At 31.3% G+C, this 24,605-nt stretch overlaps 1 protein-coding gene across 4 annotated transcripts; it reads right to left on the bottom strand.

The window, feature by feature from the left end:
- Positions 1–17: 17 nt before the first annotated feature.
- Positions 18–23,703, bottom strand: LOC141459097 (uncharacterized). Of its 4 annotated transcripts, none has more exons than XM_074137686.1 (15): positions 23,552–23,703; positions 18,847–18,905; positions 17,794–18,108; positions 16,669–16,717; positions 16,010–16,129; positions 15,017–15,184; positions 14,144–14,228; positions 13,149–13,296; positions 12,906–12,959; positions 7,029–7,086; positions 6,256–6,372; positions 5,956–6,173; positions 4,837–5,093; positions 4,441–4,542; positions 18–3,611 (listed from the first exon to the last, which is right to left on the bottom strand). In XM_074137686.1, exons 3-15 carry the CDS (start codon positions 17,893–17,895, stop codon positions 3,515–3,517), a joined length of 1,575 nt encoding a protein of 524 aa, XP_073993787.1. In that variant the 5' UTR covers positions 17,896–18,108; positions 18,847–18,905; positions 23,552–23,703; the 3' UTR covers positions 18–3,514. The 4 variants fall into 4 exon arrangements, with proteins under 4 accessions (XP_073993787.1, XP_073993786.1, XP_073993789.1 ...); XM_074137685.1 differs by lacking the exon at positions 23,552–23,703 and adding an exon at positions 21,174–21,562; XM_074137688.1 differs by lacking the exon at positions 18,847–18,905 and having other exon boundaries at positions 23,552–23,619.
- Between the last annotated feature and the right edge of the window lie 902 nt (positions 23,704–24,605).

Below are 24,605 nucleotides of genomic sequence, written 5' to 3'. Positions count from 1 at the left end.
ATGTTTCTGTCAGTTGATTTTTTTATTATTTCTAGAATAGTTACAGTAATTTTCCCTTCATTAATTCTCGCAGAAGCCTATATAAGTTTACTTTCTATTTTGAGAATATTGTCACTCCGAGATAAGCTATTAGACAATGAATGCTCTTTAAAACTCTATTATACCATCGTATTTTAGATTAAACATATTTTAAATGCTCAAACTAATATTGAAAATATAGTTTTGGTTCAAGAGGTGAGCGTATACTGAGTTTTTGTTTTTAAATAACAACTTTTATTAAAATAGATTTTACAAAAATTTTATTTAAACATTTAAAATGAAAATTTGAATTTCAACACTGTACAATTAGATCTTACTTTTGTTGCCAGGTCTCGAAAACTGTTTACATATATAATTAAATAAATATATATATACATAAATGCCAATCGTGACGCTAATGCGATTGGTGGACGCGAAAAAAGGACAAATCAGTATGTATATGTGACCTGGTAAGTCCTCTGTGGATGCGTTGTGTGACATATTAGGAGAATATGTGCATTTATGAATATCAAGTCAACAAAGAAACCAACAAACAGCTGAATTATTAATTAGAAAAAGGTTGTAATAATAATTTCTGTTTTCTTCATAACTTATTTTAGGTCTTCCCCTGATGTGATAAAAACAAACAAAGAACAAAATATTGCAAAACATTAAAAAGTTTCGTGAAGAAATTTATTTAATTATTTTTTTAAAAAATGACCCTAGAAATTAAATTTTTAACATGAATTAATGGTTTTGATTTAATTTAAAGATTTATAGATAGCACATATATAAGTCCTTTTTTCATATAAACAAAAATATTGTACAGATAACATTTAAAAATAAATAGTAAAATTTTAGGAGAAGAATATCTTTTCTTATCAACATTAACTTAATTAATAAGTTATACATTTAACACCAATGAATGGAAATGCATTAAATACCATAAAAATTAGGAATATGGGAGCCGTCCTATGCTCATTTAAAGTTGCAGTTCGAGCTAAGGGCAGCAACATCAACTTTTCTCTTGCATTGCAGCTGAATTTTACTGCTCTATTTACTTTTATCTCAAAAATAAAGCAGCGCTGCACAACATAAACATTGTAATGTTAAAATAGTGTTTATTTGATATTGGTTCAGAAAATATATTTTATCTTCTTAATAGCTAGTGTTAAATATCTGAGAAATGCTTGTATTTTTTTTTTTTTTTTTTTGAGAGAGAGAGTTTTGAGCAATTTTTCCTCATTTTAAGATATAGTTTAATGGCGTATATTCCAATGAAGAGAAAGCAATCAGTATCCAAAGTTTGATGTGGAGCCTTAAAGTTGATTGAACGAAAAGAAACCTCAGAAATAATGCACTAGGCCATTTTTGTTTGCTGTATCTATGACATTTCTTTGTTGTTTCTATGTGTATCTTTGCTCTATCTATTAGAGGCCTTTTGACGTCTTTTTAATGGCTACCTTAGCTGACATAGCCAACTTTTTAAGCCTCTATTTACAAACAAGATGTTTCGTAAATGCCGCGAATCCACACACACACAAAAAAAAAACTAGAATCAAAATTTCTTATTGTACAATTACCCAAAAAGTTCTTAGATTAAAAGATTGATTCTGTGATAATTTTGAACGAATGAAACTCTACGTGTTAGTGTGTTAGTAGGTGCTCGTTTAACCTAGACTAGGTAAGGACAGACAGTTATTCTATTATATGCATGTATCCAAGATTGGTTGTAAACGCATACCGTACTGCATTAACGTTGCTAATATTTTTTTGGAGCTCTTTTTCTAGTAATATTTAGGGGGAAGGGTGTTGGTCTAGTGGTCAAGAGTGTGGCTTTGTATGTGGGAGATCCCCAGTTTGAATCCCGTGTATGACTATTTTTAATTTGTCAGAAAAAAATGTTTATAGTATGATCTTCCGCCCCCGTCCACGACACCAAATTGGTAGTTGTACATTAAGCCCTGCCTAAATTGGTTGTTGAATATTTCGGAAATGAGTGATCAAAGATCACCAAGAATATGTTAGCGGAAATTGTTGAGTATTTCGTTATAAAATTCGGACTCGCGATTTAACTGGGCAGCCCAGTTAAAAGATCTCCTGCAACCAATTAACCGATCTGGTATAGTATATATTGAAGATGCCTTTATTTTAAAAAAGAATAATTTTAAAGTTGTACCGAGAGTATTTAACTAATTCGGATAATACAAGTATTCAACAGTCTAGATATAACAGCCACTATGTAAAAGTTTTTAACCCCTCAATTGAAACACAGTCGTACCTAACATATAAAATGCCGTTTAATTATAGCAAATTATTATTCCAACTTAGGACAAGTGGAAAATACTCAATAAAGTTAACCCACGATCGATTAATAAGCAAAATAGATCCTCAGTTGGATTGTGGGTAATGTCGGTTACAAAAGATAGAGGACCTGGTACCATATTCTTGTTGAATACCCATTCTACAAACCTATTAGAGAGTATTACCATTCTGATAATGTATGGGAGCATATTGAAAAACTGTTGCACCCAACCACTGTCAATTCGGCTCATGTTTTATATAAATATGTAACATGCATTTTGAAATTAAGACATTTTCTTTCAATTAATTATAATATAAATGGTTTTATAAAAACTTATGCATAACTTTGGTCTGCATAATAGTTCATTTATTTAATCTGTATTTGTAATTATTAATCTTAGGTTTCTTTATAATTCTATGTTATTGATCTGTACACCATCACCACCATGCTCCTTTGTAGGGGGACTAGCCCTATAACAAATAAATAAATTGAATTGAATTGAACATTAAGCCCTGCCTGAAAAATTAGGCAATTAAAAGTTATTGCCCTAGAAAGTAAGAAAAGACTTACTTTACTTTAGTTATGATTTTTAAGTGGTAGATGCATGATTTGTTGAATTTTAATTTGTTACCAAGTTTTAAATTAATAAAATTTATGGATATTCCGAAAGAGCCTTCAGCTTTCGTCCAAGTACTCATCTTAACATGTAGTTTCATTTGTATGTTATTATAAGGAATATTAAAATAAAAGTTTCGGATGATTTAATCATAGTTACTTTTTGTGCTATAAATAAATGACATCAGTAGCAGTAGCCAAGGATTCAATATGAAAATATTCCACGTTTCTATAAAATTAGCTGGGGGGAAGTTGAAAAGTGTGAGAGGATAATGTTAACCACCTGCGTAGGTAGTTAGACATCAGAAAAATGAGCTTTACTTTACTTTGTGTTTCTCACTTAATAATGCTATGTTGTAAACAGAAATATCTAACTAGTGATTAGTGCCCTAATTGGTTTGAACTGTTCCAATACAACCATCTGAATGATTGTATTCAATAATCTAAAACCTAATTCCGTCAGTACCAATCCGTTTCTGCTCAAAATAGCTTTTGCAAGAGTATTTGTCGTTTTTACGTGGAAAAACTTCTTTTTCAAGCTTAATTTCAGATTAATCAAGTAGGTAATGACATTTTTTAAATGCTTAATCCACTTCGCCGCATCGCTTCACTCAATAATTCTTTTTCTTTAGAATTCGCAGTATTTGAGGAGAGCAAGTTAGATGAGCGTAATCTGAAAATGAAAGAGAAATTATTCATTAGCAGTTGGAAATAATAATGAGGTGGGTGTAGGCAAAATTACAGTTTAGGCGCCCCAACCAATCTTCCAATCTAGGTTTGATTGAAGCTGACTCCAGTGTAGACAAACAAACTGTACTTGCGCTCTAAAGTATGTGAGATCCATAAGCTTTGCTCTCACAGCAGTATTAATACATCTTTGAACTAATTTTTGTCACTAATATTGAACAGTTAAACTTATCAAATGAAATTATATTTTCCTTCAGGACTACTAGATTAGCGTAAAAATATTGTATAACTTGAGCAAAAGAAATATGTTGAGAATATAAATGGAGAACAATATTAATAGTGACTTTTGCCCACAATGGTGTAACAAAAAAAAATCCGCTAGATGGCACTTGCTGCATAAATTCTGTAACTTAGACACTTCCTTTGAAGACCGTTGGACCAAAATATAATTCGTGAATGCACTTCTACAATTTACACGCGCAAATTTAATTGAAAATAACACCAGCACTCATTACACTAAAACGAATCTAATAATAATACATAATAAACGAATCTTAACACAAATCTAAAAGCAATTGTCCTGCAAGCAAGCAAAACTTAGGAATAAAGTTAACAATTTGTATCGAAAATCACGCTTAATAGTTCAGCCTAAATTCTAATTGATAAGTAGAACAATTAAGAAGATTTGGCGCCAATAAAGGTAAATGCTTGAAGTTTAAAGTTAAGTGTCCCACGCATAATGCCTTTGAAAATGTACAATTTTCACAATACTCGTTCTATCCAAATGGAATAAACAAAATGCATAGGATACTTACCCCAAGAGATCTACAATTAGATTGCTTAAATGTTGAGGCATCTCATAGCATGTGAATGGAACAATTAAGTTGATTCTTTCAGAAGGTGCACATGAATCAAATCTATAAGCATAAATGCTCATTGAATTCCAGAAATATAATATAATTGCTGTAGACATAGTAAATATAAGTGACTACGACAAAGTTCAACCATTTTCAGCAGTTTTTATAGGGAAACAAATATCTATAGCTCATTAAATTATTTTTTATCCAAAAAATTATTAAGGTGGACTATGGCTAATTTTAAAAAAACAATCTTTATAAACAAGGGAGAGGGTTTAAATTTGGATTCATCAAAAATATACACTTTGAGATATGTTTAGAGTTTAGAAACAGAGGAGCTAATCAAGCACTTACCTAACTCTGAAGAGTCTGGTATAGTCTCTGCAAAATAAAAGATCTTCCTTCAATCTAGCAAGTGCATAATAAAATATTCCCTCAAGATAATGTAACTGTACAGAATCTTGTTCGAAATCTTTTGACAACCATTCTTTGCAATTTTCTGTTTCCACAACGATAACTTTCAGCTTAGGTATCTTAAACACTCTTTCCAACCATTGCCACCAATTTTCACAAACCAACTCAATACATTCTTCATCATTAGGATCCCAAATCTGTAAAATTTAAAATTTTAATAAACAATTTTTCAAAGCGAAAATAAATGTGCCCGGCAGTAAGTGCCGCAAGGGACAGGTGTTATCTGGATTGGAACAACCGCACTGGGTAGTAAGCAAGTTCTAGATATAATAACCCACTTCCAAGTGTTACAAAGACAAGGTCTGGGGATCAGGGCAGTTGTTTCATTCTCCCGTTGAAGACCTTCTCTTGACACAACCACTCGTTTACAACACATCACTCGCAGTGTTGTAATTGACTGGTACTGTTAAGGACAGATGAGTATAGGACTTAGGATAGGTGAACCATTCTCACACTTTAGTAAGCTAGTTCTATTATAGATACATAGAGACAGCTCTAAATAACAAAAATTGCTTGCAAGGTCATCATTTCAAAGCGCAAGATTTTGAATTTTCCCAGTTGAATTTCAACCACTCTACTAGATTTACATTTCGCCACATGGTTGGCTCATAAAAAGAAGGCCATCAAATAAATATAGTCTGCGGAGGTAAGATATCAATTGTGAACATTTTATTCTTCAAACGCTTTAGTGCGATTTTGTTGAGACTACGGAGTGGACAGCCAAACCGTTAAGGAAATATGACCACATTAGAGTGTTGCATGTCTTCACTGCAAACACATTTACATTTACTTTGACCTTCAATTAGTGAGATAATCGTAAATGAAAAATAAATGCGTTGAATATTGCTTGAAGTGTCTCTGGCAAACCGTTACAGAATTTCAAATAATTTTGAAGTGAAACAATGAGAAAAAATACAAGAGGCACGTTTAGACGATGAAAGTTGTAGGTTTGAGGAAGCCAGGCCCACTGCCGTGCTCTTACGCATTCATTTTACATACCTTGGACACATATATTTTTAGTAGATTACGGAATGAGTCCATAAGATTTTGAAACGTTTCTGATTCTTTAGGATAAAGCAGCAGAATCTCTACGTACTGTTTATTTTGGACCATTGCAAGTTCATGATCTGTATGCATATGTTGACCAGCTTGGTAGGCAGTTGGCAGTAGCCTGGACGGATCTTCAGTAGCTGTGTAAGAAATTCGACCGCAATTACCTGCATCAAAACAAAATTGAAGCAATGATAGCTTTTACTTTAGAAGCAAGATGGTAAGCTAGCACATTCTACTCATAGTTACCTCTGTAGAGAATCCACAACACGAAGCAGACCAATGAAAATCCAATCGAAAAATAGAGACAAACTCCAACAACATTTGTATATATATGACCATCATATTTTTCGACAAAACTTCTGCCTATTAACAATTAAAAAACATATGAATAAATTATAATAATCAATGTAGCTCTACGCTTTCGTAATATGTCTGGAGTGAAGGCTTAGTCTCGCTAAGCAGAAAGCTGAGCGTTGGTCGCGGCGCGCGAATTGAGAAAGTTCCTAGGTAAGTAGACGATCAGAAGGAAAATCTTTCTGTTATGACAAAGCCGACCATCTTGGTTTTTCGCCACCTCAATGCATCCCGCAAAAAAAAATTCTGAATATAAAAATAATGATAAAAGAAGGACGCTAATGACTATGGCAGTCGATACGCTATTATAAATTATATCGATAACAATTCGTTAGACTTGCAATTGTTATATGAATTGGCTGCAAGTTAAGCTTTTTAATAAGATGTGAATTATTATTGTCACGTGTTTCAATAGTCTAATTGCGTGTTCTGTATTTGTAATATCCAGGCCCTGAGAAAGACAATAAATTTGTCGATAAATTTTTGTAGTTGGTTTTTTTATTTGACCGAGTCCTCGCTGGTTTAATATTAATTTAATTTAATATTAAATGTTGTTGATTAACTAAGGGTAAGATTTCATCTTAGAAGCCAACACTCAGCAAACACAAAACAACAATAAAATAAAAAATAGCAGAGTTCGTATATATAAATAATGAATTACTCACCGGTAGTAAGCACCTCATTTTCAGAACATCGATTGCAACACCGGTCCCTTGGACTTACCTTTACAAATTATACAATTATTGGATTATGCACCGTACACAAAATCAATATCTTTAAATTTGCTTGCTTCAATTGCTATCACTCTATAATCTAAGTAAGTAGAATGCGGGCAATCAAGAAAATTTTTCATTGAATGTAAATACCGAATAAAGGTGGGTTCTTTGCAACACAATTGTATTTTGTACTTATTTTTTATTAAAACTGGACGGGAGGACAGTTGTAAAGGGATGATCGTCAAAAAGTGCATGAAAAAGAGTAACGTTAAAAAACATCACACTTTGATTTTTTTTTTTCTCTTTTTCAATGAAAGATAAAATTTACTTTATAATATAAGGCAAATAAACATTTATAACTGTAAATTTCTTTGCAACAACCCAGATCTAACAGTCTAATCTAATTTCCAACCATATTATCTCTTTCCCTGTTCATCAGAATTGAATGAATTCTTTACCAGATTTTAGATAAAAGTAAGCTGTATAACCGGAATAAATGGCATTTATCTAATTATAATAGTAAGTGATTTATTTAAGGTTAAATTTTGGATGTTTTCGTCCAAACATTTCAAACACGTTCCAAATTCATTCGTTTATATTTCTTTACATACTATTCAGATATTAATGAATGCATTACCGAATTGTAGAGAATAGTGAACTCTATAATTGGTATAAATAGCAATTTCCTAGTCCCAATAGTTATTGAGATGTGAAAGGTTAAATTTTAGGTGTTATCGAAATCTATCAAAATTTCAAACCTTTACATCTCTATCCCTGTTCATCAGAATTGAATGAATTCTCTACCAGATTGTAGAGAAAAGTAAGCTATTTAACAGGTATAAATGTCGTTTATCTAATTAAAATAGTAAGTGAGATATTGAAGGTAAATTTTGGATGTTATCGTCCAAAGATTTCAAATACGTTCCAAATTCAGACGTTTATATCTCATTACATACTGTTCTGATTTTAATGAACGCTTTACCGAATTGTAGAGAAAAGTGAGCTCTATAATTGGTATAAATATCAATGTCCTATTCCTAATAGTTATTGTGATGTAGAAAGTTAAATTTCTGGTGTTTTCTAATTCGTTCAATATTTTAAACCTTTAAATCTTTTTCCCAGTTGATCAGATTTGAATAAATTCTTTACCAGATTCTAGAGGAAAGTAAGCTGTTTAACAGGTATAAATGTCGTTTATCTAAATTTAATAGTAAGTGAGATATTGATGGTTAAATTTTGGATGTTATCGTCCAAAGATTTCAATTACGATCCAAATTGAAACGTTTATATCTCTTTACACACTTTTCAGATTTTAATGAATGCTTTACCGAATTGTACAGAAAAGTGAGCTCTGAAATTGATATAAATAGCAATGTCCTAGTCCATAAAGTTATTGTAATGTGAAGGGTTAAAATTTTGGTGTTTTCGAATTATTTTCAAATTTAAAACCAATATATCTCTTTCCCTGTTCTCCAGATTTAAATGATTTCTTTACCAGATAGTAGAGAAAAGTAAGCTGTATAACAGGTACAAATGACGTTTATCTATTTATAATATTAAGTGAGATATTGAAGGTTAAATTTTGGATGTTATCGTCCAAAGATTACAAAAAGGTTTCAAATTCATTCGTTTATATTTCTTTACATACCATTCAGATTTTAAGGAATGCTTTACCGAATTGTAGAGAATAGTGAGCTCTATAATTGGTATAAATATCAATGTCCTAATCCTAATAGTTATTGTGATGTGGAAGGTTAAATATTGGGTGTTTTCGAATTTGTTCAAACCTTTATATCTCTTTCCCTATTGATCAGATTTGAATGAATTGTTTACGAGATTGTAGAAAAAAGTAAGCTTTATAACAGGTACAAAAAGCGTTTATCTATTTATAATATTAAGTGAGATATTGAAGGTTAAATTTTTGATGTTATCGTCCAAAGAATTCAAATACGTTCCAAATTCAAATAGTTATATTTCTTTACATACTGTTCCGATTTTAATGAATGCTTTACCGAATCGTAGAGAAATGTGAGCTCTATAATTGGTATCAATATCAATGTGGTAGCCCCAATAGTTATTGTGATGTGGAAAGTTAAATTTCTGGTGTTTTCGAATTCGTTCATATATTCAAACCTTTATATCTCTATCCCTGTAAATCAGAATTGAATGAATTCTTTACCAGATTGTAGAGAAATGTAAGCTGTATAACAGGTACAATTGGCGTTTATCTATTTAAAATATTAATTGAGATATTGAAGGTTAAATTTTGATTGTTATCGTCCAAAGATTTCAAATACGTTCCAAATTCATTCGTTTATATTTCATTACATACTACTCAGATTTTAATGAATGCTTTACCGAATTGTAGAGAATAGTGAGCTCTATAATTGGTATAAATAGCAATGTCCTAGTCCCAATAGTTATTGTGATGTGGAAGGTTAAATTTTGGGTGTTTTCGAATTCGTTCAAACTTTTAAACCTTTATATCTTTTTCCCTGTTGATCAGATTTGAATGAATTCTTTACGAGATTGTAGAGAAAAGTAAGCTATATAACAGGTACAAATGGCGTTTATCTATTTATAATATTAAGTGAGATATTGTAGGTTAAATTTTGGTTGTTATCGTCCAATGATTTTAAATACGTTCCATATTCAAATGGTTATATTTCTTTACATACTGTTCCGATTTTAATGAATGCTTAACCGAATCGTAGAGAAAGGTGAGCTCTAAAATTGATATATAGCAATGTCCTAGTCCCAAAAGTTATTGTAATGTGAAGGGTTAAATTTTTGGTGTTTTCGAATTCTTTTCAAATTTCAAACCAATATATCTGTTTACCTGTTCACCAGATTTAAATGATTTCTTTACCAGATTGTAGAGAAAAGTAACCTATATAACAGGTGTAAATGGCGTTTATCTATTTATAATATTAAGTGAGATTTTGAAGGTTAAATTTTGGGTGTTATCGTCCAAAGATTTCAATTACGTTCCAAATTGAAACGTTTATATCTGTTTACACACTATTCAGATTTTAATGAATGCTTTACCGAATTCTACAGAAAAGTGAGCTCTATAATTGGTATCAATATCAATGTGCTAGTCCCAATAGTTATTGTGATGTGGAAAGTTAAATTTCTGGTGTTTTCGAATTCGTTCATATTTTCAAACCTTTATATCTTTATCCCTGTTAATCAGAATTGAATGAATTCTTTACCAGATTGTAGAGAAAAGTAAGCTGTATAACAGGTACAAATGGCGTTTATCTATTTATAATATTAAGTGAGATATTGAAGGTTAAATTTTGGATGTTATCGACCAAAGATTACAAATAGGTTTCAAATTCATTCGTTTATATTTCTTTATATACTATTCAGATTTTAATGAATGCTTTACCGAATTCTACAGAAAAGTGAGCTCTATAATTGGTATCAATATCAATTTGCTAGTCCCAATAGTTATTGTGATGTGGAAAGTTAAATTTCTGCTGTTTTCGAATTCGTTCATATTTTCAAACCTTTATATCTCTATCCCTGTTAATCAGAATTGAATGAATTCTTTACCAGATTGTAGAGAAAAGTAAGCTGTATAACAGGTACAAATGGCGTTTATCTATTTATAATATTAAGTGAGATATTGTAGGTTAAATTTTGGTTATTATCGTCCAATGATTTTAAATACGTTCCATATTCAAATGGTTATATTTCTTTACATACTGTTCCGATTTTAATGAATGCTTAACCGAATCGTAGAGAAAGGTGAGCTCTAAAATTGATATAAATAGCAATGTCCTGGTCCCAAAAGTTATTGTAATGTGAAGGGTTAAATTTTTGGTGTTTTCGAATTCTTTTCAAATTTCAAACCAATATATCTCTTTCCCTGTTCACCAGATTTAAATGATTTCTTTACCAGATTGTAGAGAAATGTAAGCTATATAACTGGTACAAATGGCGTTTATCTATTTATAATATTAATTGAGATATTGACGGTTAAATTTTGGATGTTATCGACCAAAGATTACAAATAGGTTTCAAATTCATTCGTTTATATTTCTTTATATACTATTCAGATTTTAATGAATGCTTTACCGAATTCTACAGAAAAGTGAGCTCTATAATTGGTATCAATATCAATTTGCTAGTCCTAATAGTTATTGTGATGTGGAAAGTTAAATTTCTGCTGTTTTCGAATTCGTTCATATTTTCAAACCTTTATATCTCTATCCCTTTTAATCAGAATTGAATGAATTCTTTACCAGATTGTAGAGAAAAGTAAGCTGTATAACAGGTACAAATGGCGTTTATCTATTTATAATATTAAGTGAGATATTGAAGGTTAAATTTTGGTTGTTATCGTCCAAAGATTTCAAATATGTTCCAAATTCATTCGTTTATATTTCTTTACATACTATTCAGATTTTAATGAATGCTTTACCGAATTGTAGAGAATAGTGAGCTCTATAATTGGTATAAATAGCAATGTCCTAGTCCCAATAGTTATTGTGATGTGGAAGGTTAAATTTTGGGTGTTTTCGAATTCGTTGAAAATTTGAAACCATTATATCTCTTTTCTTGTTTATCACATTTTAATGATTTCTTTAGTATGTTGTAGTGAACAGTTAGCTGTAGAACATGTTTAAATTGCATTTATCTAATTATAATAGTAAATGAGATATATAAGGTTAAATTTTGGATGTTTTCGATCTAAGCTTTCAAATACGTTCCAAATTCAAACGTTTACATCTCTTTTCATACTGTTTAGATTTTAATGAATGCTTTACCGAATTGTAGAGAATAGTGAGCTCTATAATTGGTATAAATAGCAATGTCCTAGTCCCAATAGTTATTGTGATGTGGAAGGTTAAATTTTGGGTGTTTTCGAATTCGTTGAAAATTTGAAACCATTATATCTCTTTTCTTGTTTATCACATTTTAATGATTTCTTTAGTATGTTGTAGTGAACAGTTAGCTGTAGAACATGTTTAAATTGCATTTATCTAATTATAATAGTAAATGAGATATATAAGGTTAAATTTTGGATGTTTTCGATCTAAGCTTTCAAATACGTTCCAAATTCAAACGTTTACATCTCTTTTCATACTGTTTAGATTTTAATGAATGCTTTACCGAATTGTAGAGAAACGGTTTGCTCTATAAAAAGTGTGAATTGTTATGTTCTACTTACCTATAATAAACTATGAGTTATTGATGGTTAAATTTTAGATATATTGCTTATAGAAGATATTGCTTTTGTCGTTCTGGACGCTGAACACACTTATGCCCCTTAACTCCCACGTATGTAAGGTCCCATCTATTGCTTTTAATTCAAATTGTGCTCTAAATCTGAGATAAAATTTGGCAGGAAGTGTATATGCTTGTTTCCTCAAAATTATATTTCTTAAATTTTGGAATTCTAATACTGTTTTTGTATATATTGATATGTAAAAAAGCAAATCGTTCTGAATTGGTACTTCGGAAAATAGTGTTACCCTGAAAATTTCACAGAAAAGCCTAGAGAAACTTAAAATAAAGTTAAAAGTATTTAGATTTTAATCAATTTAAAAGTTAATTAAATAATGAACAGGTTGTAAAGGTAACTAGCCGCTTTAACATAGTTGAGCAAAACTGATAATCTCAATTCCCTAAATTTCTATTACAACAAAATTCTTTGAAAATGTGGTTTTTTTTTCATTAGGTTATTTAATTAGAAAAGTATGGTTGGAAAAGACGATGTATTTTCAATCATTTCTGGCGAAAACTTAATTTTAAGAATAACAGCAGTAAAAGGAAACAAATTACATAGAAATCAACTTTTTCTAAATTACTTACTCGGACGCAGTAGTGATTTGGTGATCGATTCTCAAACATTAAATTATTGGATGTCTGCAAGAAATATTATCAATGAATAAACTTTCTCCAATAAATTAAAAAAACAAAAACAAAAAAATGTTTCTTAAGTAATTGTAAACAGGGTTTTCCCGGTTGGTATTCGAGATTAAGACTGTTTATGTAACAATGGATGGTCTAAGGGTTGATTCACACTTTGAAAATGGGGCATTTGCAGCTACGTACACGATGCCAGAACCGATATGTGACATTTACTGTTCCGTCAGTGCAGTTACTGATTCCAAGCTGGCAATGAAGCAGACAGGGTGCGGAGAGTAATTCCACGTGCAATCCTTCCAGAATGATATCTCCTTCTAATGACAGAAGTATAGTCCTGTAAGTAAATTTATTTATTGCTGATTTTTATACAAAAGGATAATTATATACAGATTAAAAACAATATAAGTACAAGACAGGGCTAATAAAAAACAGTTTCCTGGGAAGGATGAATTCTTAGAAACACTATCTCCCACTTTACTGAAGTTGTTCGCTCTACAGGACAGCAGGAATCTAAAAGCTTTGGTTGTTCAAGAGTCAAATGGCTTAAGTCTGACCAAAAGTTGTACTATAATAGTTTCTATAATAAAGAGCCTGTATTGTCCTTAGAAGTGTAAGGCAAAAAAAAAAAAAAAGTTAAGACAGAGTTAGAAGAAAATACCTAGATCAGGGGATACCTTGATCAACCCAAATGAACTTGAGGGCCACTTTAGAAATCCATTATAAAATTGTATGTATAACTATTAGATTAGAAATACTTTTACTAGTGAAAATTTCAAACAAACAGAATTAATTATTACTACTCACACATATAAACATATTGGTTTCAGTTCAAGAGAAATGGGGTACTGTTTGGTATTTCTAATTAGGATCGCAGGAAGCGTTTAGTCTTGCAGAGAGAGCTGGCAAATTGCAACTTCTGCAGTTTACACAATCTATGAGAGAACATGGAACTCACTTGAACCGAATCATTGTATAAAGCTTGTTCGTTTACGATTTCAACTTCTACAAGAAGGGAAACCAATGTTTGCAGTTCCATACTAATTCTGATTTACCAAATAAGAGCAATTATTTGTCTGTGATTTTTTTTTTTTGAATTGGTATGTGGTAAAGCCCATTATAAACCAAGCAAATTAGCGCAGGATATAGGATTTTAAAGTAAGATAGTTCACTAAATAACTTACCTAAAGTCAAGGCTCTTGAATACCAATAAAGAATTATGTAGAATGCGACATTCGCTTTTCGAATCACTGGTTTGGCAAAACGATTCTGAAAATTAATAAATTATATTTTTCAACTAAGATTTTTCTACGAAAGTAAGAAGAAATTAATTTTTTATTAGATAAATTAAATTATTAATGTATTCAACTTCTTAGAAACAATAATCTTTGAATTTGCCGTACTTTCTGAAGTTGATTCGTGCTCTTAATTGTTCCAATAATTCAGGGAGTGATTTAGCATTAGATTTTGAGCGTACAAGTTCCTATCAACTAAAATCCCAGTTCTCAACGAATTTAACGAATCTCGAGCTGATGAATTACTTGTTAAATAACAGTATATTGCTATTTGTGAATTAAAGAGGCATTTCAAAACAAGGTTAATGCAGCATTTATATAAAAGGTCCGCGCAGACAAAAAATAAAAAATGATGAAGAGAATGCTAGAGAATTTTCAGAAGACTATTTTGAAAAATATGATAGTATTTTCCACCAATACAATGGCTACTGAAGGAAAAAATAATCAAAAAACATTATTTATTTCATGTAAGTTTTACAGGACTCAAAGAAATCAGTTTGTACTAATAAATTGTAAGAGGGAACACAAGCTCTTTACTCCTAAATTTTAATTTATTTTTGAAGCCGCCAAATTTGAAGTTTTTCATCAACTGTAGCTCTCCCATGGGGTGGTGATGCCCCTCAACTCATACCTTTTTCTACCCAATCACCATGGAGAACCTTACGTTCTATTTAAATTTAAGTCAAACTATGCAAGTCAATCTAATTTGACCAAAGCACTAAGAAGAAGTTAGATGTGTATTGCCTGGAGAAATTCACTTACCGACTGGCAAATAAGGTGTTTTTGATTTCCTCTTGACATCTATAGGATCGTACGGTATGAATGCAAGTTTAACATGTAGAGGAAACATCAGTGTCTGCGGCACTTGTGGCTGTACTAGCCAGTGAGGGATGTTGGCCCCTGCGCCAATTGGTTCAACGTATAGCTGGGCTGAAATATAATTTCACCAACTATAACTAATAAACATCAATAAGCTTCAAAATAAAAGACTAATTTTCTAAACATCATTCACTGCAGTGTAAATTTTGAAAATCTGAAATAAACATATGAATTATCCGCAAAAAAAGGCTTTTAATAGAAATGCAATAGTTTTGTATAAACGTACAATTGTCAAATTTATTCAAATGTAAATACGTATGTATGCAACAGCTAAGCTAACTAAGTGAATAAAATACATTTTTACAACAAACTGTTTAAGATAATAAATTGCTGTAGTCAGAAATGAGGGTCACCAATTTGAATCTTCTGTCACCGCATACAAATACAAACATTTGCACATTCTACAGCATGTAGTATGTATAGCGGAGGGTGAATCTTGGTGTATGTTTCAACAACCAAAATTCCCACATAGTCCCGTGGACATCAAATATACATAAAAATGTAGGTATTTGTCCTGAATGAAGTATCCATACCCTATCCTATCTAAGCTTTTTTGAATTTTTAAAAAGCATCTTTAGTAACATGAAAAGTGGCATATTTACTCAAAGTAGTAAAAATTCCTGAGTAAAATACAAATAATAACTAAAACCATGAAAATATTTTAAATGTGTTGAAAGGTTTTTAAAAAAATGTTACAACGTAAGCCACATTAGCCCAGTATGTAACAAAATATGGTCAACTTATTTTTTTTCATCAGGGAATTTGATGCACAGGATTCAACATTCTATTTTAACCATTTTACAAACTTTTGTCTCCTTAGAGCAACTACTACTGAACCTAATAGTATCAGCCAAATGTAAACAAACAATAACTTACTTATTTCTGATGAATTCTTATAGATTATAGAAACATTCGTGTAAACAATATTAGATTCTGTAACGCCTTGTACTTGGATGATAGATCTTTCTTTCAGCCAGTGATATTCACTCGGTGCACCTGCAGTAATAAATGAATTCAAAATGTTTAGTTCAATAATAAAATAGTAATGGATTTTCTGATGTTGCTCTAATATTTATCGCCCCTGCGCTCTTAATGAAAGTATAGTGGCTCCGTTGAAAGTAGCTTCTAAAGCTAGCAGACCTTCATAAAATTGACTAAGAAGTTTGCTAATATTAGGTCCACGTGTGCTTAGAAGCATGCAATAATCGAGTTAATTTTCAACACTAGTATTCTTAAAAGTATGTCTTTAGAAAATTAAAAATGTAAGTGTAATCGGGTGCAAAAACAAAAATGAAGATAAAGTGTGGAATTTCCCATAAAATAGTTTGTACTTAAGGGGTTTGTGGTCCTAAAATAAGTCTGCAATGAGATATCGCTACACGAATAGCTCTTGAAACGTTTGGACTGGAAAGGTAGTTTAACTTATGGCATCATAATCCATGCCGACATTATCTGGCATTAGGAGAACCAAAGTTACCAAAATCTGACTAATCGCGAGAGTAAGATAATTAAACACAGAATCTATTTTGTCTGACCTGAAATCTTTCTTAGAGATGTTGAACACTCGGCTCCATGAATTCCATCCTGTCAAGAGCATGATTATTAGTTACATGAAATGTCTCTGAAATTATTAAAACTTTTTCGTTTGATGAAAAAGTAATTGCCGTTTTATTTTATGATTTTATATCCGTGTGGGAACTAGTGGGAGAAAATATGAGGGTAAGAATAATATGAGTTTGAGAGAACTCAATTATTAAGTGCTCCAAGCCCAGGCAAAGGAGCCTTTTTATGTTCTGTTTGTAGAGGCTCTAAAGCTCACTGCCTTCTGATGAACGCTATGGCGTACTCTGATTTCTCTAACGGTGTAAAACTTCAACGACTTGCTTTACACTCCTCCACAACCTAGTACAACTTCTAAATCAAAACTTTTTATACTTTTACAACTCGTAATCTGTATATTAATAGAAAGTGCAAGTGCAAAGCACTAAGAGCATGCAAAATTAATTTAAACAAAACCCTACAATTACTATCATCAACCAGAACCATCAAACGAGCTACCCTGGTCCTGGTTAAACAGATCTATCGCAAATCTTGGAATGAACTCTTTCGCTTGCCAATTGTATTACTCCATCGGGCCTCAAAGTTTTCTACGAACCCAGAACTTGAAGAATAATTTCATAGAATCTTAGATACGTAGAAGAAAGGTTATTTCTAGACCCATGAAAGGTTTACCAGAACCAAATCGGTCCAGTTTGTCTGCCTTTTCATTGCCCACATAACCCACGTGTAACCTATACACGGCGTTTATTTTGCTATTACAGTACTTCCTAATAAAAGAGAAGTAAAGGTTAAAAATAAATATAACACCATCTCACTCTATAAATATTTTAATCTAACATAAGAGCGAATCACTCGCCTTGCCTATGTTTATGTTTCTCCCTAATCACATCCCGCCCTGTTCTCCAAATAGCGGCTCCTAAAACACAGACCCAGAAATCAAAAACAGTCCCATTAGTTTCAACATTGTTAACAGCCCAATGGTTCCTTAAAGCTTAAGAAGTTCAATAATGACATTTTTCTTTTTTACAAGTTGATGGAAACGGCAATTAGTTTTGCACCAGCATAAATGCACAAATTAAAATAAATAAAATTTATCCTACCTCGAAGCATACCAGTGGCGTCAGTTCGTATACATCTGTAAGAGTTGTATGCATCAATGTGGTAGCTACTACCACCAAACTGCAAGTTACAATTTGGTTCATGCTGCTGCTACTTAGAAATGAACAAGAATATTCTTAGCTAGCAGAACACCTTCAAGGTGATTTCCTCGACAGCAGGTGAACTAGCCAGCAAAGTAACTCTTAAAGAGCTCTGATAAATCTCTAAACTAAGCATTTACTCCTTGCTGTCTAGCAATCCAGCCAAACATCCAAAATTTGAGTATTCCTAAGGTTATATATATATTTTAAGGATCCCTGTAAACAAAAATATATTTTAGTACACAGCCAGCAATTGTATGTATTGGTATAAAAACAGAATCTCATTTAGTCAATAGATTTTGATGAAAAATAGAATATTACAATTTTTTGTAGGCAGCAGAGTTTAAAATACTTTTTACCAGCTCTTAAAACGTAGCTTTTTGACACACGCATAGAAGGTCATTGTTTAATTCATCGCCTGAAGGTTGGGCAGAGAAATTTGCCCAACTTGAAAAAATGCTGTACTGTGCTATTTTGATGTTAAATGAATTTGACATCGAAAACAATCACTATATTTCTGATAGTAATATTTTATTACTAATGAGGAATATTTCTGAAACATGGGCGAACTGTGTCACAGTATTAATATTCCATTAAAATAGACCCGAGATATAACTATTCCTTGGCGATAAATCCGATTTATGGCTGAGCTTCGGAAAAAACGAGAAAAAACTCTGAAATCTAAAGTTTTCCACAGTAATCGAATATCTAGCCAAACGTGCGTATCATTTTATATTGTCAAAACCTTGAAGCGTTAAGAACTCGTTAAGCGTTAAGACCAATTGTAACCACATGAGAGGTAGCTGGAAGTTATGGATTTCATTAAACAGATTAAAAATTAATAAACATTTTATCAACTAAATACAATTTAAATTATTAATTTTAAATAGTTTTTGATAAGTTATTTTAGCCATTTCTATTATTTTTGTTTCTCACACATTAATTCTCACTCACCAATGGAAGATAACTTTATTCCCATCAGTCAAAGCAGCATTTTTTTCGGCTCACAGCACCTAAAAGCGGATATTTCATGTGGTAAAGCGATATCGTACATTTGATCTCATTACTTTTAAGAAAAAGTAAAAAACATTTGAAAGTATGCTAGTCTACACGGCCATTCCAGCTTATCTAATATAAATACTAGCCAATATTTTCCATCGTTTTTGAAGTTTTATTTCCAAATTCGGGCAACCCAGCATGTATATTCTAGCTCTTTTGCATTGTCAGTGGTGAGAGCAGAAATTCACTAATTTTCTGGGATCAAGTAGATCCCAATTACGCTACGTTGTGGTGTCCATTGTTTCTTATACTGAAATTCAATCCTAAAAACACTTTTCTTCATAATGAAGTTATTTTTTTATCAGAAATTTTTATCATGACAAATTTTGTATATCTATCGATAAAACTTATTTGCTTTTATGACTACGTAGATTACTTTTCCATTTTGTCTTAATTTATCTTATTAGATGTTTTTTTTTTCCTTTTTTGTTTTAATTTGCCAAGGCAAAATCAGAGCAAACCTCTGTCTGTTAACTTTCCAAAAATAACCAATGAATCCACTTAGCGCAAGGTAAAAAAAGAATAAAAAAGAGAAATAAACCTTATGCAATAATATTAGGCGCAATACTGTAATTTCCACCAAAATTACACCTTTTTATGCAAATTTACAAAGGAACATTTAAATTCTATGCAGTATATTATAAAGTAATACATAAAAGCTTCTTACTGTTCAGGAAATTAAAAAAGACTAGACCAATCAATCCATTTTGTAGAGTCCTACTTTCGGTAAATTGATTTTTTACCCATTTTGAAAATTTACTTTTGTCCATTAATATTGTTTTGAAAGTTATTTAGAGAACATTGAATTTCGTAGGGTTCTAGCAGAATGACGGATATAACCTTACTTCAGTAATATTTTAACTATTTTATGAAAATTTACATATGATACTGAAACAAAACTATTTTTTTCAGTAAAAATTCTTAAGTTTGCGGGAAATTTAATTAAGTAAACTAATTCGCGGTATGATGAAGTTTTATGAGTTTATACAAACAAGATTATTATAAACAGGATGTTAGTAACTTGAAACTGTGATTCTCAGACAGAGAAACGAAATAGCCCTTAGACCAGTAAGTACTTTATTAACAGTTTTCCAAATCGCAACTTGTTAATTATTATTATTATTATTTTAAACTCAAAAAAGCTCTTTTTTTGGGGCATAGTAAAATCAATGCCACATATTCAAACTTCGGAATTTCTAGGCTATGAGGATATTTTTTTTAAATATAGAAATTGTATTTTAATGTTCTTTCTGCAACACGTCTAACTTGGCTGATTAGGAGAGACATTTATTAGTATTTATGTAGCTTTAATTTTAATTTTTTTGAATAATACTTTAGTTAGAATTTACAACTAACTTTGCTTTAAATAATTTCTTTTGTTATTGCGGTCTTAAAGAGATGACAAACGTACGCCAAGTATATTTATATTCATATAAAATCAGTTTTTATTTCTCGCCTACCATTTCATTCGATTTATTTAAATTTACCAATAAATAAATTCCAATGGTGTCCCTTATTTATCATCTAATATTTATTCCTACTAATGGAGCGTTGAAACATTACCCCCCTAACAAGGAGTCGCCTCTACAATTTACGCAAAGGTGAGCAAAAGTGGTAAGTATAAAAAAAACATCCCTGCTTCAAAACCTACATTCATGGGTAAATGTGCTCATAAAGCTCTAAGGATTGTATAAACTCCTGATACAATCCTTAGGGAGAGAAGTGTTGTCCTTAAAATCGATAAAAGAAAAAACTGTATATAATTAAATAAAGTATCTCTTAACCGATTTTGACCAAACCATTATGTAACGTCCAAAGGTGGAACCTAATATAAATTTAAAATTTCGATTTCTTGCGATATTTACGTGTAAACACAAAGAGCAATTTGTAAAACTAACTTTATTGTTTTTAGGGATAAAACAAAAATTTTGTTTTTTGTAAAAACTCTAGATTGGATATATTGACATCCACAAATCAGGAAGAGGTAGGACTAAAAAAAAAAAATTTGAAAGTAAAAATACTTTACTTCTTGTAATATTAACGTTTATGTATTATAGGATGGTCAGAAATTCATTGCTCAGTTTGTATCAACATAGGTATCAACACATTAACAAATTTTAGGCGTTCATTTAAGTAAAAAATAAAAAAAAAATTAACTATATATAAGGGTACGCCATACTTTTTAGCAAATTGACACCTAAATTGTTTAAACAAGTACTTACTCTGCATAGTCAGCATGCCAAAATAGAGACAAAAAAACCCAATTTAGGGTTATGACCGTAGCTGACGCCAAAAAGTTAAGTAAGATAACCCTAATGTTTGTTATTCAATATAAATTGCAATTGTGGTGTTCATTACTTTCCTAATTTTTTATATATATTTTTATTAATTTTTGGATTTAATGCAATAAATACATAATTAATATTTTTCATTTGACTCAACAACAACAAAAAAATTTAGGCAACCTCCAATCAACGATCTACCGGCGCAAGCCACGACCCACTGACAGGAGACTCCAAACAAGATTCTATCACAGGGAGAGGAGTGTTGAGGCAAATTCTGTGGTAGTCCCGAATCCAGCCGAACATCACCGCCAATTAGCGAGTATGAAATACTACATTTAATTGGGAGTAATTTCACTTCTTTGGGAGAAAATTACACAAAATTTGAAAACGAGTGCTGCAATTTTTGTGTACAACAAGAACAAGAACAATTTTTGAAAATGCCGTTTTTGCACCTTTTCAGCACCTTTTTTTTTTCCTCGAAATCTATTACATCTTGGTTTTGCAAAAAAATTATAGTTATAAAGGAGGATTTGCCCTATATTACAAAGAAAATTTTGGAACTTTATCTTTTATAGAAATAGAGAAAACAATTGTCAAAGTTGGATGTTTTTCAACGTTACGCTTTTTCGTGCAGTGTTTGACGATCAACTCTTATCAACAAGTGTCATACTAAACAGTTTTAATTTGCAATTATTCGCGTTAATCTTTGATATTTAAACATTTTTGTTAAAATAAATTGTATTCTTTTGAATAGATACATTTTTACTAATCTCAAAACTAAGCACTACTTTAACACAGCCGTAAGAGTTTCTATTTAAATTTAACCATGTGGGTATGTTCGGTCCCTGACGAGAGGTTTGAATTGAAAGCTGTTAGCGCCCTCTCTCCTGCAAGCCGACCATGCCTAAACAGTTGGCAGAACTGTATAAAAGAAGAAGAGATGCTCTACTCAACCATCGTGTCACCCATTAGTCTCTCTGTCCAGCGACAGAACAGTTATGTAGCCCCGCCAATGATGGCGAATATCCCCCCCATCAAGAGACCAATATTAGACTATAACATAATCATTTATTGCCCATTTTCTTACTGTGTCATTTCCAAGTCAATTGTCAGTCTGTGTTTATCTATAAGACAACAAAAGGTGTGTTTATCTAGCGTCAGCCATTGTGGTCGACCAGGGTTAACGCTTCTAAAGCTTTTTATCTCAAGCACTCGCCAGTGTTTTAATTGTCAAAGATAAGGGGAACAGTGTCAATGAAGAGGCTAAGTCCAAAGCCTAGTTCAATTGTCCAGGAATTAATCTGTGTTTTAATTGTGAAGGAAACATAAATTGTAAAGCGAAGCACGTGCTAATTGTTAATTTGTGTCTAATTACGAAGGGACAAAACTGTTACGTCATTTTAATGATTTTTTTTCTGGTCTACACCTCATTATTGTATGTTCTTATACAAGTGAATTAATTGTAAATATAAAAATATGTGATTGTCTAATGTTTTAGCATCTCTGAGTGTAGCCTTTAGATTTCCGATTTTAAGGTTGGTTTAATTATTACTTTCAGTTAGCTCTCCCAATATTATTTCAGGGAATAGAGGCAGTATTACTTTCAGTTCAGCTCTCCCAATTTATTTTTATTACTGCCCTATATTTCCTAAGATTTTTTTAGGATATGTAAAATTTTGTATTAATTTTGTTAAAGATAACGTAAGTAGTTTTTCTAACTACGCAAAAAAATGATCTTTTGTTTTTGTTTTTTAGTATTGTTTGCACCCAATGACCATTGAAAGACAAGACACACATGGATCTGTTGTTAACAGTAATGACTTAAGTAATTAATGGGCACAAAACTCACTAAACTGGCCTAAATCACAACCTAAAATAATTAAAAGATATAAAACAAACATGTTGAAAGGGTCAGTCATTATAAAAAAGAACTCGTGAACGTTAGTTCTGGCTAAAGAGAATCTTTTACACCTACTAACATTGACCCAGCTTCATCCAGATTAATCTTATTGGCAAGTAGAACAACCAGAGAGAATCTATAAACAAGAACTGAAGGATAAGAGTTGTAGAGTCTTATTGTACAGTTAATCGATCTACCATTTAGTTTAAAGCCTTCACATTGAAATATTAATGATAATATAGTAGTATGACCACAAAAAACGAAGATAGTAAATTGTAAAATTTACGATCTAAAAGTCTAAACACTATGATTAGAAAATGCTAATCGTTTAATTTTTGTAAAAACCTGTGTTTGAAGTCAAATTTTAACAAAAGAGAATTTTGTTGATAAAAAAAATAATAGTAAGTAAATTTACCTTCAGGTAGATTAGTAGAAGAAGTAAGATCTTTCAATACTTTGCTGATAAACCTACGTTAATAAGTTATAGGAAGCATGCTAGGTAGTGGTTAGCCCTAATCTTATCTCATACAGATAATGTCCAATGAATGTAATATCGAGGCCAGCTATAATTCATTTATTCCTTTTCGGGTAATTAAAATATTTGTGTATTATGTCATCCCCAGGTATGAGTTTTGCAGTCATCTTTTTTCAAACATCAGTAACATGTAGGGAACATCGTTCGGAAACGAAGTATTGTTGGAACGAGCTCATAGTTGAATCAGTTAGAGCAGTGATCGGCAATCTATGACTCACTGGGAAAAAGTTTAATGACCCCTTAAACAAATCTTTATTATGACGATCAGTAGGTATTCTTGCCAAGTAATTGTATTGGAGATGTGTGGCAAAATGTGATCAAATTCTATTATTACGCTGCCAATACACGTTTCAACTTTTCTGCTAACATTTTATGATTTCTTTCAAGTTATAATTAAGGATTTGATAATAAATTTGTTAATTATCTATTTAAGGTATATTGGATTATCCCATCCGTAACATTTCTTTATTTTCTATTATTTAAAAATTGAAAAATGACCCTCTTGTGAGAAACGTTGCCAGTCTACTGAGTTTAAGTAAAGATCATCTCTCTCAGATTCTCATTAACTACTAATAATTTTCCAGATTATAGAACTACGTGATAATTTGTTGCAAATCCAATTACAAGCTCTTTGGATTGGCAAAATTTAATGTAAGTCTTCTTAAAAAAAATATACTTTTTTCTTATTTGCAGTGAACTCAAGCAGACGGCTTGCTCTAAATATCCGTACATTAGTTTGTATTTTACTTTTTTTCTTTTGTAATTATTTTCATTTAATAATATTATATTGAATGAAAGAAAAAGAGATGCCTTTTGTTCATTCTACCTGAAAGCACAATGCGGTTTCACAAACTCTCAAAATTCTTTTGAGATACACCATGGCCTTGTTTTTTCATAATACAGTCGAACCTCGCTTAACGAGCATAATTCGTTC

The sequence above is a fragment of the Rhodnius prolixus genome, unplaced genomic scaffold, assembly GCF_049639745.1.
Source record: "Rhodnius prolixus isolate KJV_2025 unplaced genomic scaffold, Rpr scaffold_11, whole genome shotgun sequence".
Lineage (NCBI taxonomy): Eukaryota > Metazoa > Arthropoda > Insecta > Hemiptera > Reduviidae > Rhodnius > Rhodnius prolixus.
Note: the sequence above shows the minus strand (reverse complement) of the source record. Positions and strands in the feature narration are given on the sequence as shown.